Genomic DNA, 12,062 nt, shown 5'->3' on the forward strand with positions numbered 1-12,062 from the left:
AATCACGTTGATAGCTAGTTGAACTACTAAATGTTGTTGACAAATGCGTAGCGCGACCTTTAAAGAAGTATAACACCAGTGGCGTAAACTGAATATTACTTAATAAAATTTCCAACACTTTTTTGAAATTGCAGATAATTATTGACAAACGTGAACCAAGGCTTTAAATTTTTGACCATCTTCGAAACTGCAATAACATTTTAAAATTTCCCAAATTTTTGAAATTGTAAAAAGACTTGGAAAAGGTACATATTTTGAAATTTCAAATAATTCTTAAAATTCGAACTTTCCTAAAAAAATTAGAAAATTTTACAGAACTCCAGAACATTTTTGAAAATGTGAAATTTTTTTAATTGGTGAACAAAAGTTGAATATGGGAGCAAATTTGCAGTCCAGAACTATTTTCTAAAATGTGATTTTCTTTAATTGGTATATTTTTTGAAAATATGATCAATTTTCGAAAATGTGATTTTCTTTAATTGGTATTTTTTAAAACATGTAAAAAAATAAAAGTCAGAACAAAATTTTGAAGCTGAGAAGCTGAAACAATTTTTCAGAACATGAACATATTTCGAACTTTTAGAACAAATTTCGAAATAAAGAACAATTCTAAAAAGCCCAAACAAATTTGAATGTGAATTTTTTTTTGAATACCAACAAAACAAATTGGAAACAAGAACATCTTTTGAATTTGTGAACAAGTTTTGAAAACGGGAACATTTTTTAAAATCCCGATCATTATTTGAAAAATTCTAATTAATTTTAACAAGAACATCTGAACAATTTTTGAAAGAGAACATTTTTTGAAATTCTGGATCAATTCTTCAAAAATGCAAACATTTTTTGAATTTATGTGTGTTTTTGAAAACACGACCATTTGTTTTTAAAATTGAACGTTCTCATTTGAAAAATAAAACAGAAAATCGAAAAAAAAGAACGAAAAATAAAAAAGAAACAGGAAACCGTAGGAAACCCTGGAAGGCTCCCAAAACCGGAAACCCTGCAACATGTTAAATGAGCCAGCCCAGGTCATAGCTCGAACTCCAGGTCAGTGCGAAAGGTCGACATTTTGACGCAGCGTGCGTCCAATAGGAAATTCCATAGTCGCGCCCGAGGAAAATTGAGAGAAACAATCATGTGGTTAGCCGATTTGAGCTGCACATGCTTGATGTTAGTCGATTTTGAACAGAAAATGACTGTTGATCTCAGATTTGTGCAATCACCTTGCTAGCCAGTCGAACTACTAAATGTTGTTGACAGATGCGTAGCACGACCTTTAAAGAAGTATAACGCCAGTGCCGTAAACAGAATATTATTTAACAAAATTTCAAAAACTTTTTTGAAATTGTGGATAATTATTGACAAACGTGAACAAGGTTTTAAATTTCTGACCATCTTTGAAACTGCAATAACATTTTAAAATTCCTGCATATTTTTTGAATTTGTAAAAAAAGACTTGAAAAAGGTACATCTTTCGAAATTTCAAAAAAATCTTAAAATTCAAAGTTTTCTGAAGTTTTGAAAAAGAATTACAGAATTCCAGAACATTTTTGAAAATGTGAATTGTTTTGAATTGGTTAACAAAAATCGAATATGGGAACAAATTTGAAGTCCAGAACTATTTTCGAAAATGTGATTTTCTTTAATTGGTATTTTTTTAAACATGAACAATTTTTGAAAATGTGATTTTCTTTAATTGGTAATTTATTTGAAAACATGAACAATTTTTTAAAAGTCAGAACAAAAAATTGAAACTGAGAACAATTTGAATAGCCCGATTTTTTTTTCAAATTATGAACATATTTTGAACTTTTAGAACAACTTTCGAAATACAGAACAATTCTAAAAAGGCCAAACAAATTTCAACGCAAAAAAAAAATTGAAAACAAGAGCATCTTTTGAATTGGTGAACAAGTTTTGAAAACAGGAACATTTCTTAAAATCCCGACCATTATTTGAAAAATTCTGATTAATTTGAACAAGAACATCCGAACATTTTTTGAAATTCTGGAACAATTTTAGAAAAATGCAAACATTTTTTGAATTTATGTATGTTTTTGAAAGCACGACCATTTGTTTTTAAAATTGAACGTTCTCATTTGAAAAATAAGCAGAACATCAAAAAGAAAAATAAACAGAAAATCGAAAAAGAAAAAATGTAAAATAAAAAAGAAACAGGAAACCCGGTTCAGGGAACCTTCTAGAAGGTTCCTAGAAGGTTCCCAAAACCAGAAAAACGGCAGAAAACTCCATAGTCGCGACCGAGGAAAATTGACGGAAACAATCATGTGGTTAGTCGATTTGAGCTGCACATGCTTGATGTCTGTCCATTGGATCAAAAAGCAAAGGTAGAACAGAAAATGACTGACCCAAAAACAAAAACCAGGAAACTGGTACATAGTGTGTCTGTAATTATCATTATGTAGATAACATTTTACCAAACTATGTAGTAAATACATCACCACTATGGTGGTAACTTTTAGCAAAATAATGAAACAAAGTGATGCTGCCTCGTAGGGTCCACATTGTAGTGTCGCTCTGATTTAGGGCTTAGACACATACACATAGGTAACAAAAACTCCATTATAGACACGGTAGAACCAAAACGACACTGATCTCTTGAACTAAATAGATGAAATTAATATGATAACCTTTATATCAATGCATCAGTAACTTCATACATTATCATGTGATAACTTTGAGGAAAATATTATCGAGTATACCCATATTAGGATATACTCCCTCTGTCTCATAATGAGTGTAGTGTCAAAAAACATCTTACATTATGTGATGGAGGGAGTAGTTTTAAAGATTTAGTGGAAACAAACTCAGACTATGACAACGGATCATAGATCAAGTACTATGTTTTAAGAGTTAAAAACATTTTGAAATTCTGAAAAATTTGCATTTAAAAAGAAGCGTGTCATTGCTTGTATCACCGACACACAGACCCATCTTTTATGCTCTAGCAACTCAGGAGACACTGGTAGAAAAAAAGCCCTTTAGTTCCGGTTCGCAACAGCCTTTAGTCCCGGCTGTGCAACCGGGACTAAATATGCGCGACTAAAGACCCCCCCTTTAGTCGCGCCTCTTACGAACCGCGACTAAAGGCTTTAGTCCCGGTTCTCGTGGCTGATCGGGACTAAAGGCCCGTCCACGTGGGCGCCAGGGGTCCGTCGGGGCGGAGGACCTTTAGTCCCGGTTCTCGTGGCTAACCGGGACTAAAGGCCTCCTCCGCAGGTTTAGGGTTTTGGCCCCCCTAAACCTGGTTTCTTTTTAATTTGTAGTGTTTTATTTCTTTTATATTTTATTTTGTGTTTTATTTTAATTTTGATGAAGTTTCAGTACACATATTCTACGCTACTATATACATGCATAAGAAATTTCAAACAAGAAGAATTCAAGAGGAATATATAATATATATTCAATCTCGGGTGACCATATACAACTTCGAACAAGTTTCCATACACAATTAGGATGGATGACCATATACAACTTCGAACAAGTTTCAATCTCGGGTATGCATATAAATTTCTTCGTCCTCGGTATAGTGTTCTCCTTTAGGATTGATGACTTCCCTCATGAAAAATCCTGCTAATTCTTCTTGAATTGGTCGGAAGCGAGCTTCTGGACTAAGCCTCCTCCGCAAGTTATCCGTCGCGTTCCGCACGCTATCCGATGCCTTCCGCTCAGAGGTGTGTCTCCGGATGTTCTCACAAACATAGTATCCACATAGATTGGTCCCCGGTGGCTGCTTATCCACATTAACTAACCTTCTGAAATCTAGCTCATGTTTGAATTCACCGACAATTTCTTCTGAGAACCGTCTCCAAACCCTACAGGGCAAAGAAAATTAAATGAACAAGGGAGTTATTAGTTACTTGATATTAGGAAATGAACGAAAGAGACCGATCGATATAGAGCTCAAATGATTGAAAATAATTACTTTTGCAGCATTTTTCTCATGTCGGCCCAACGCTTTGGATCCGAATCCATAGAGTCCATGATTAGAACTCTGGAGGTGTGAAGTTTAATATTTAGCAGAATCCAGTGGAACCTGCGGACACGTTACATGCACAGTCATGCATAACTCATCGATTAGACATACCATGCATGGAGTAAACAAAAGAGAATGGGCACAAGAGAGAAACACTCACCCAAAATGGTAAGGAAATAGAATATGACTTTTGAGTTGATGCTTTTTAAGAAACTTGTACAAGTCTTTCTCCACATCTTCGGGGTGATTTTGTAACACATGTCCATTAACGATATGTGGGTCAATGAACCCAACATCATGGATGTTTCTTATTTTGCATTCCCAAATCTTCAATCTGCATAATAGCGTACGCAACAATATAGTTAGGACAATATATATATATATATATATATATATATATATATATATATAGTGTAGGCAATGAAGAACGAGATGAGGTAGAAATAAATCACTTACAGAACGTAGCAACTCAGCATAGATTTGTCGAGGTCGCGCAGATTGAACAGCTGGAACAATTTACTCATATGAACTTGTACAGAGTACCGTTTGGTGTGATGCTCATCTGTAACATCCGCATAAACATATTCTTTGTCGGCCCATGTTATGAATTGCTTGTACCAACGTAGCAGATTTCGCATTTGTGGTGGTAGACTCTTTTCCCGCGCAGGCTCGACGAGAGGCCCATTCCGCACATATTGTAATGCTATCTCACATACTGGCGCATCCTCAAGGCCTAAGAAGGCACGAAGAGTCAAACCCATCTCGGACGCTTGTTTCATGGCACTCGCTACAGTCATCCAAGTGCTGCCGCAGCTGCTATGATCTCGGGGTCCTCTTCCGGACCGGCTTTCACTATGAGCGGGGGGATTGATTGTTTCTTCTGCATCCCGAGCTGGTCAACTTGTTTCCCGCTTTTTTTACTTTCTTCTTTCTCCTCCTTCAATATTTTTGCTTGCCTACGAAGTTCATGTCCATAGTCGTCAGGCATATTCAGCTCGGCTTGGGACGGTGTCGTCAAAAAATCCTTAGCCCACTTCTTTTGCTTCTCAGTGAATACTTGCTTGGGCTCAGGCTCTTTTATCGCCTTCATATCCGCCTTCCATTTCTCATAATCAGCAGACGCGGCCAATTTGGTTTCAGCTTCACTAAGTTCCCAAGGCCTTGGGAGGAGAGGCTTCAGTGATGGCTCCGGTACCCTTGTGGTCTTAGGTACATAAGGGTCCGGGTTAATAGTCCAGGAGCGGGTTTCCTTGCTGTCCGCCTGCTTCTGCTTCTTCGCCGGAGGTGGATTGGGGGGCGTCGTACCCGCCGGAGGAGGATTGGGGGGCGTCGTACCCGCCGGAGGTTGTGGATCGGGGGACGGCGTCGAATGGCGTGAAGGAGGTGTAGGTGAACCACCACGACCACCACCACCGCCACCACCGCCACCACCACCACCACCACCATCGGAGGGGGGTGGACTTGCTAGCCTTGGCGCCTCGCCTGGAAACACTATGTACTTCTTTTTCCATAGAATGATCTGGCGCTTGACATCTCCAAGTCTTCTCTCCCCTTCGGGTGTAGGTTTGTCAATCTCCAGGTCCTCAAACCCTTGGACTATGTCTTCCACCGTGACACGAGCATAGCCATATGCAATGGGGTTGTTGTGGTGGAGTGCTCCAGGTGTACAGGGTAAAGCACTGCCGCTAGCTACCTTCGTGGAAACGTTCCCCACGGGATAATGCAGATCACATTCTTTCATCTCCTTTACATCATCCACGGGGTAGTGAGGCTCCGGTGCACGAATCTCGATCATCGGTGCACTAGCACCAGGCGGGGCATCCGTGGAAGCCACGCTGCTTCTCCGCTGCTGGCTTCCGCGATCCGCTTCATGATCTTCATGTGGCCCTGCAGCCGATTTTTCTTTTACTAGTTCATGCACGGTCTGCTTCAACTCATGGAGTTCCGATGCAAACTTCGCCATAAGATCTGCATCCCGGTCCGTCTTTCTCTTACGGCTTCTGTAACAGTACGGGTCATTGTCCTGGGAAAACCCTACTTTCCACGGAACTTTGCCTTTGCCTCGTACACGTCCTCCGTGTTCATCATTCCCGAGGGCTGTTGTCAGTGCGTCTTTCTCTCTGTTGAACTTGATCAAGCCCTCTTGAGCTTGGGTCATTGCGTCAATAAGGGCTTGGGTGGGAGCAAACTTTTTCTGCCGGTGAACACACACCCCTGTCTCCGGGTCTAGCGATCCCCCATGCCCGTACCACCAGCTTTTGGCCCTTGAGTCCCATCCCTCTGTACCTAGAGGGATTCCTCGCACCCTCAGGTCCTCCTCCATCTTCTGCCACCTAGGCTCCGAAAGGCGGTATCCTCCTGGCCCCATAATATGATGGAACTTTTTCTTACTCGCATTATCCTTATTTTTTTTCGATATTTCCTTGAAATGCTCCGATTGCTTTTGCCTCACAAATTCTAGCCAATCATCTTTCAGTTTCTCGTGTTGTCCATTGAAATCCGGAGTCTTGCCCTTGTTGACATAGTCACGGGTTAAATTTTTCTTGAAGTTCCGGAATGCTTCGCCCATCTTCTGAAGAGCGAACTCTTTAACTAGCCTCCTCCTCTCACGTCCACCCGGAACCTCATTACCGAATTCATCGACTTTGTTGTATTCCGGAGGTAGAATGAAATGTTCCATAAGCTTTCTCCAGCAATCCTTTTTCGTTCTCTTGTCGACAAAACTGAAACCAAGACGTGCCTTCTTTGGCTCCTTCCATTCCTGGACGGTGATCGGGACGTTGTCTCTAACAACGACTCCGCATTGGTTGATAAACTTTGAGGTGTGCTGTAGGGGCTTGCCGGTTTCACTGACAAACTCAATGGCATATGTTTCTCCTGTTTTCATCGCCTTGGATTTGCCACGCTTTGTCGTACTCGATCCGGCCGAGGGCTAAAAAAAGAAAGAGAGTCGCGCGCGTTAATACATATGTATTCACATTTCAGTAAGTTTGTATCACGAGAGGCTCAATGTATATATATACCTCGCCGGAGGTGGTTGCTACTTGCAATTCGAGATCGTCGTTTGTTGACGGTTGACCTCCGTCGACAATGTCCGTTCCTTCACCTTCTTGATTATCGCCTTCTTGATCACCGTCAAGGTTCAGAAAAGAAGAGACTACATCCTCTTCTTGCTCATATTCTGAGCCCGGCACATAAGGAATCTTGTTGTTGATGATGCCCATTAAATAACGTTCAGCCTCCGGATCCCTAAGCGGCTCGGCTCTATCGTCCGCCATATGTCACTCCTACATGTAGTAAAAATTCTTTAAGTATAAAGGAATTAAAAAATAAGATTAAGGGGACATAGAGGAGGAGGAATTAAAAAATAAGATAATTGAGCACTGCCAAGTATTTTGTTTTTCCTTTTCTTTTTCCTTTTCTTCTTCCTTTTCTTCTTCCTTTTCTTATTTTGTTTTTCCGTTTCTTCTGTTTTGGTTTCTTTTGCATTGGTTTCTTTTGTTTTGTTTTCTTTGTTTTTCTTTTTGGTTTTCATTTGGTTTCTTTCTTCTTCCTTTTTTCTTCTTTTTTTCTTCATTTAACATTTAACATTTAACATTTAACATTTAACATTTTCTTATTTTGTTTTTCCTTTTCTTCTGTTTTGGTTTCTTTTGTTTTGTTTTCTTTGTTTTTCTTTTTGGTTTTCATTTGGTTTCTTTCTTCTTCCTTTTTTCTTCTTCCTTTTTCTTTCTTCTTTCTTTTGGTTTTCATTTGGTTTTCATTCTTTTCTTCTTCCTTTTTCTTTCTTCTTTTTTTCTTCTTCCTTTTTCTTTCTTCTTTCTTTCTTCTTCCTTTTTTTCTTCTTCCTTTTTTCTTCTTCCTTTTTTTCTTCTTCCTTTTTTTTTCTTCTTTCTTTTGGTTTTCATTTGGTTTTCTTTCTTCTTTCTTTTTGGTTTTCATTTGGTTTCTTTTGTTTTGTTTTCTTTTTTTTCTTCTTCCTTTTTCTTTCTTCTTTCTTTCTTCTTCTTCCTTTTTCTTTCTTCTTTCTTTTGGTTTTCATTTGGTTTTCATTTGGTTTTTCTTTCTTCTTTCTTTTGGTTTTCATTTTTTTCTTCTTCCTTTTTCTTTCTTCTTTTTTTCTTCTTCCTTTTTCTTTCTTCTTTCTTTTTTTCTTCTTCCTTTTTTCTTCTTCCTTTTTTCTTCTTTCTTTTGGTTTTCATTTGGTTTTCATTTGGTTTTCATTCTTTTCTTCTTCCTTTTTCTTTCTTCTTTTTTTCTTCTTCCTTTTTCTTTCTTCTTTCTTTCTTCTTTCTTTTTTTCTTCTTCCTTTTTTTCTTCTTCCTTCTTTCTTCTTCCTTTTTTTCTTCTTCCTTTTTTTCTTCTTTTTTCATTTGGTTTCTTTCTTCTTTCTTTCTTCTTCTTCCTTTTTCTTTCTTCTTCTTCCTTTTTCTTTTTGGTTTCTTTGGCAGGGGCAGCGGGCGGCGGGCAAGGGCAGGGCAGGGCAGGGGCGGAGGCGGCGGCGCGCTAGGGCAGGGCACGGGCGGCGGCGGCGCTCACTTGGGGCGGGGGCGGCGGCGCGCAGGGCAGGGGAAGTGGGGGCCGGCGGAGCTCACTGGGGCAGGGCGTCGGCGTCGGGGCAGGGCGTCGGCGTCGATCGGCGTCGGGGCAGGGCTTCGGCGTCGATCGGCGTCGGGGCAGGGCTTCGGTGTCGAGAGGAGAATGGGAGGTGGCGGAAACTGCTAAGTGCTGTATATATAGACAGACCTTTAGTCCCGGTTGGGGAGGCGGACCGCGACTAAAGGTACCCTTTAGTCGCGGTTGGCCACTTTAGTCTGTATATATAGACAGACCGGGACTAAATGTTTTTGGCGCCGCTTTCGTTCCCGCGCAGAAAGAGCCTTTAGTCGCGGTTGGGGACACCAACCGCGACTAAAGGTCCTTTTTCATATAAAATAAAACTAATTCATTTTAAAATCTTAAAAATACAATTATATATCAAAAAAATCAGAAAAATAAAACTAATTCATTTTAAAATCTTGAAAATACAAATAATATATCAAAAAAATCAGAAAAATAAAACTAATTCATTTTAAAATCTTAAAAATACAATTATATATCAAAAAAAATCAGAAAAATAAAACTAATTCATTTTAAAATCTTAAAAATACAATTATATATCAAAAAAACAGAAAAATAAAACTAATTCATTTTAAAATCTTAAAAATACAAATAATATATCAAAAAAATCAGAAAAATAAAACTAATTCATTTTAAAATCTTGAAAATACAAATAATATATCAAAAAAATCAGAAAAATAAAACTAATTCATTTTAAAATCTTAAAAATACAATTATATATCAAAAAAAAATCAGAAAAATAAAACTAATTCATTTTAAAATCTTAAAAATACAAATAATATATCAAAAAATCAGAAAAATAAAACTAATTCATTTTAAAATCTTAAAAATACAATTATATATCAAAGAAATCAGAAAAATAAAACTAATTCATTTTAAAATCTTAAAAATACAAATAATATATCAAAAAAATCAGAAAAATAAAACTAATTCATTTTAAAATCTTAAAAATACAAATAATATATCAAAAAATTCAGTTCATCGATCCCTTGAAGGTTTGACAAAAGGTTTGATACATCATTCAGTTCATCGACCAAATACAAATCATCCGGATTCGCCATCGTATGTTTTAATTCACATGATCCATTCAACAAAGTTTGGTACAATAAATTATTACACATCAATTCTTCCCTTGTGTCCCTGCTTGCTTACGATTGTGCCGTATCCATGGAGCATCGTCATCATTTAACTTAATGCTTGGGTCAGTGTTCACTTTGAAGGGCGGAATTTCACCAAACATATTATAATCTTTTGACATGTCTGTCTTGTCCTCCACTCCCATGATGTTTCTTTTCCCTGAAAGAACAATGTGGCGCTTTGGATCATCGCATGATGTACTGATCATTTTCTTATCTTTCCGTTTCCTCGGTTTGCTACTCATGTCCTTCAAATAAAAAACCTGAGCGACATCTTTGGCAAGGACGAATGGTTCGTCAAGGTAACCAAGATTGTTGAAATCCACGATTGTCATTCCGTATTGGTCGTCCACCTTTACCCCACCTCCTGTTAGCTTGAACCATTTGCACCGGAACAAAGGGACCTTAAAGGAGGGTCCATAGTCAAGTTCCCATATCTCCTCTATGTAACCATAATATGTGACCTTTCGCCCATTCTCGGTTGCTGCATCAAAGCGGACACCACTGTTTTGGTTGGTGCTCTTTTTATCTTGGGCGATGGTGTAAAATGTATTCCCATTTATCTCGTACCCTTGGAAAATCGTTATAGTCGAAGATGGTTTCTTGGCCAACATGTACAGCTGATCTCCAACATCATCATTGTCATTCATTAAATGTTTTCGCAACCAACTGCCGAAAGTCTCCATGTGGGCCTTTCTAATCCAGGATTCAGGCTTCCCCGGGTTGTCCGAGCGTAAAATATTCTTGTGTTGCTCGAAGTACGGAGCCACCAAGCTGGAATTTTGCAGAACTGTGTGGTGTGCTTCAGTCATAGAATGACCGTCCATACATATCGTGGATTTCCTTCCGATCTTGCCTTTTCCACTTAGTCTCCCCTCGTGCCGCGATTGAGGAATACCAATCGGCTTAAATTCAGGAACATAGTCAATACAGAACTCAATTACCTCCTCATTTCCATAGCCCTTGACGATGCTTCCTTCTGGCCTAGCACGATTACGAACATATTTCTTTAATACTCCCATGAACCTCTCAAAGGGGAACATATTGTGTAGAAATACAGGACCGAGAATGGAAATCTCTTCGACTAGGTGGAGTAGGAGGTGCGTCATAATATCGAAGAAGGATGGTGGGAACACCAACTCGAAACTGACAAGGCATTGGACCACATCGTTCTGTAACCGTGGTAAATCTTCTGGATTGATTACCTTCTGAGAGATTGCATTGAGGAATGCACATAGCTTCACAATGGCTACTCGAACATTTTCCGGTAGGAGCCCCCTCAAAGCAATCGGAAGCAATTGCGTCATAATCACGTGGTAGTCGTGAGACTTCAGGTTTTGGAACTTTTTCTCTGCCATGTTTATTATTCCCTTTATATTCGACGAGAAGCCAGACGGGACCTTCATACTGCTCAGGCATTCAAAAAAAATGACCTTCTCTTCTTTGGTAAGAGCGTAGCTGGCACGACCTTGAAACCATTCCGGATGCCGGTCATCTGGGTCTTTCAAAAGTTGCTGGTCCTGCCGTGCTTCCTTTGTATCATTTGTCTTCCCATACACGCCCAAGAAGCTTAGCAGGTTCACGCAAATATTCTTCGTAACATGCATCACGTCGATTGCAGAGCGGACATCTAGGACTTTCCAATATTCTAGCTCCCAAAATATAGATTTCTTCTTCCACATGGGTGCGTGCCCGTCAACTCCCCGCGGAACTGATTGTCCGCCAGGACCCTTTCCAAAGATGACTTTCAAATCCTTGACCATATCAAATATCTCAGCACCAGTACGTTCCGCAGGCTTCGGCCGGTGATCTGCCTTGCCGTTGAAATGCTTGCCTTTCTTTCTTACGTTATGATTTCGGGGAAGAAATCGACGATGACCCAAGTACACGTTCTTCTTACAATTAACCAAACGTACACTTTCAGTCTCATGTAAGCAGTGCGTGCATGCATTGTATCCCTTATTTGTCTGTCCCGAAAGGTTACTGAGAGCAGGCCAATCGTTGATGGTTACAAAAAGCAACGCTCGTAGGTCAAATTCCTCTCCTTTGTGCTCATCCCAGACACGTACACCAGGTCAGGCCCACAACTGTAAAAGTTCATCAACTAATGGCCTTAGGTACACATCGATGTCGTTCCCGGGTTGCTTTGGACCTTGGATGAGCACTGGCATCATAATGAACTTCCGCTTCATGCACAACCAAGGAGGAAGGTTGTAGATGCATAGAGTCACGGGCCAGGTGCTATGACTGGAGCTCTGCTCGCCAAAAGGATTCATGCCATTAGTACTTAGACCAAATCTTATGTTCCT

The 12,062-nt window shown here is 39.3% G+C and overlaps 1 protein-coding gene across 1 annotated transcript; it reads right to left on the reverse strand.

Moving 5' to 3' along the window:
* Positions 1-513: 513 nt before the first annotated feature.
* On the reverse strand, positions 514-7,279 carry LOC141042647 (uncharacterized). The gene is made up of 3 exons (XM_073511507.1): positions 7,021-7,279; positions 5,748-6,929; positions 514-540 (listed from the first exon to the last, which is right to left on the reverse strand). Exons 1-3 carry the CDS (start codon positions 7,273-7,275, stop codon positions 514-516), a joined length of 1,464 nt encoding a protein of 487 aa, XP_073367608.1. The 5' UTR covers positions 7,276-7,279.
* Between the last annotated feature and the right edge of the window lie 4,783 nt (positions 7,280-12,062).

This window comes from Aegilops tauschii, chromosome 3 (assembly GCF_002575655.3).
Source record: "Aegilops tauschii subsp. strangulata cultivar AL8/78 chromosome 3, Aet v6.0, whole genome shotgun sequence".
Lineage (NCBI taxonomy): Eukaryota > Viridiplantae > Streptophyta > Magnoliopsida > Poales > Poaceae > Aegilops > Aegilops tauschii.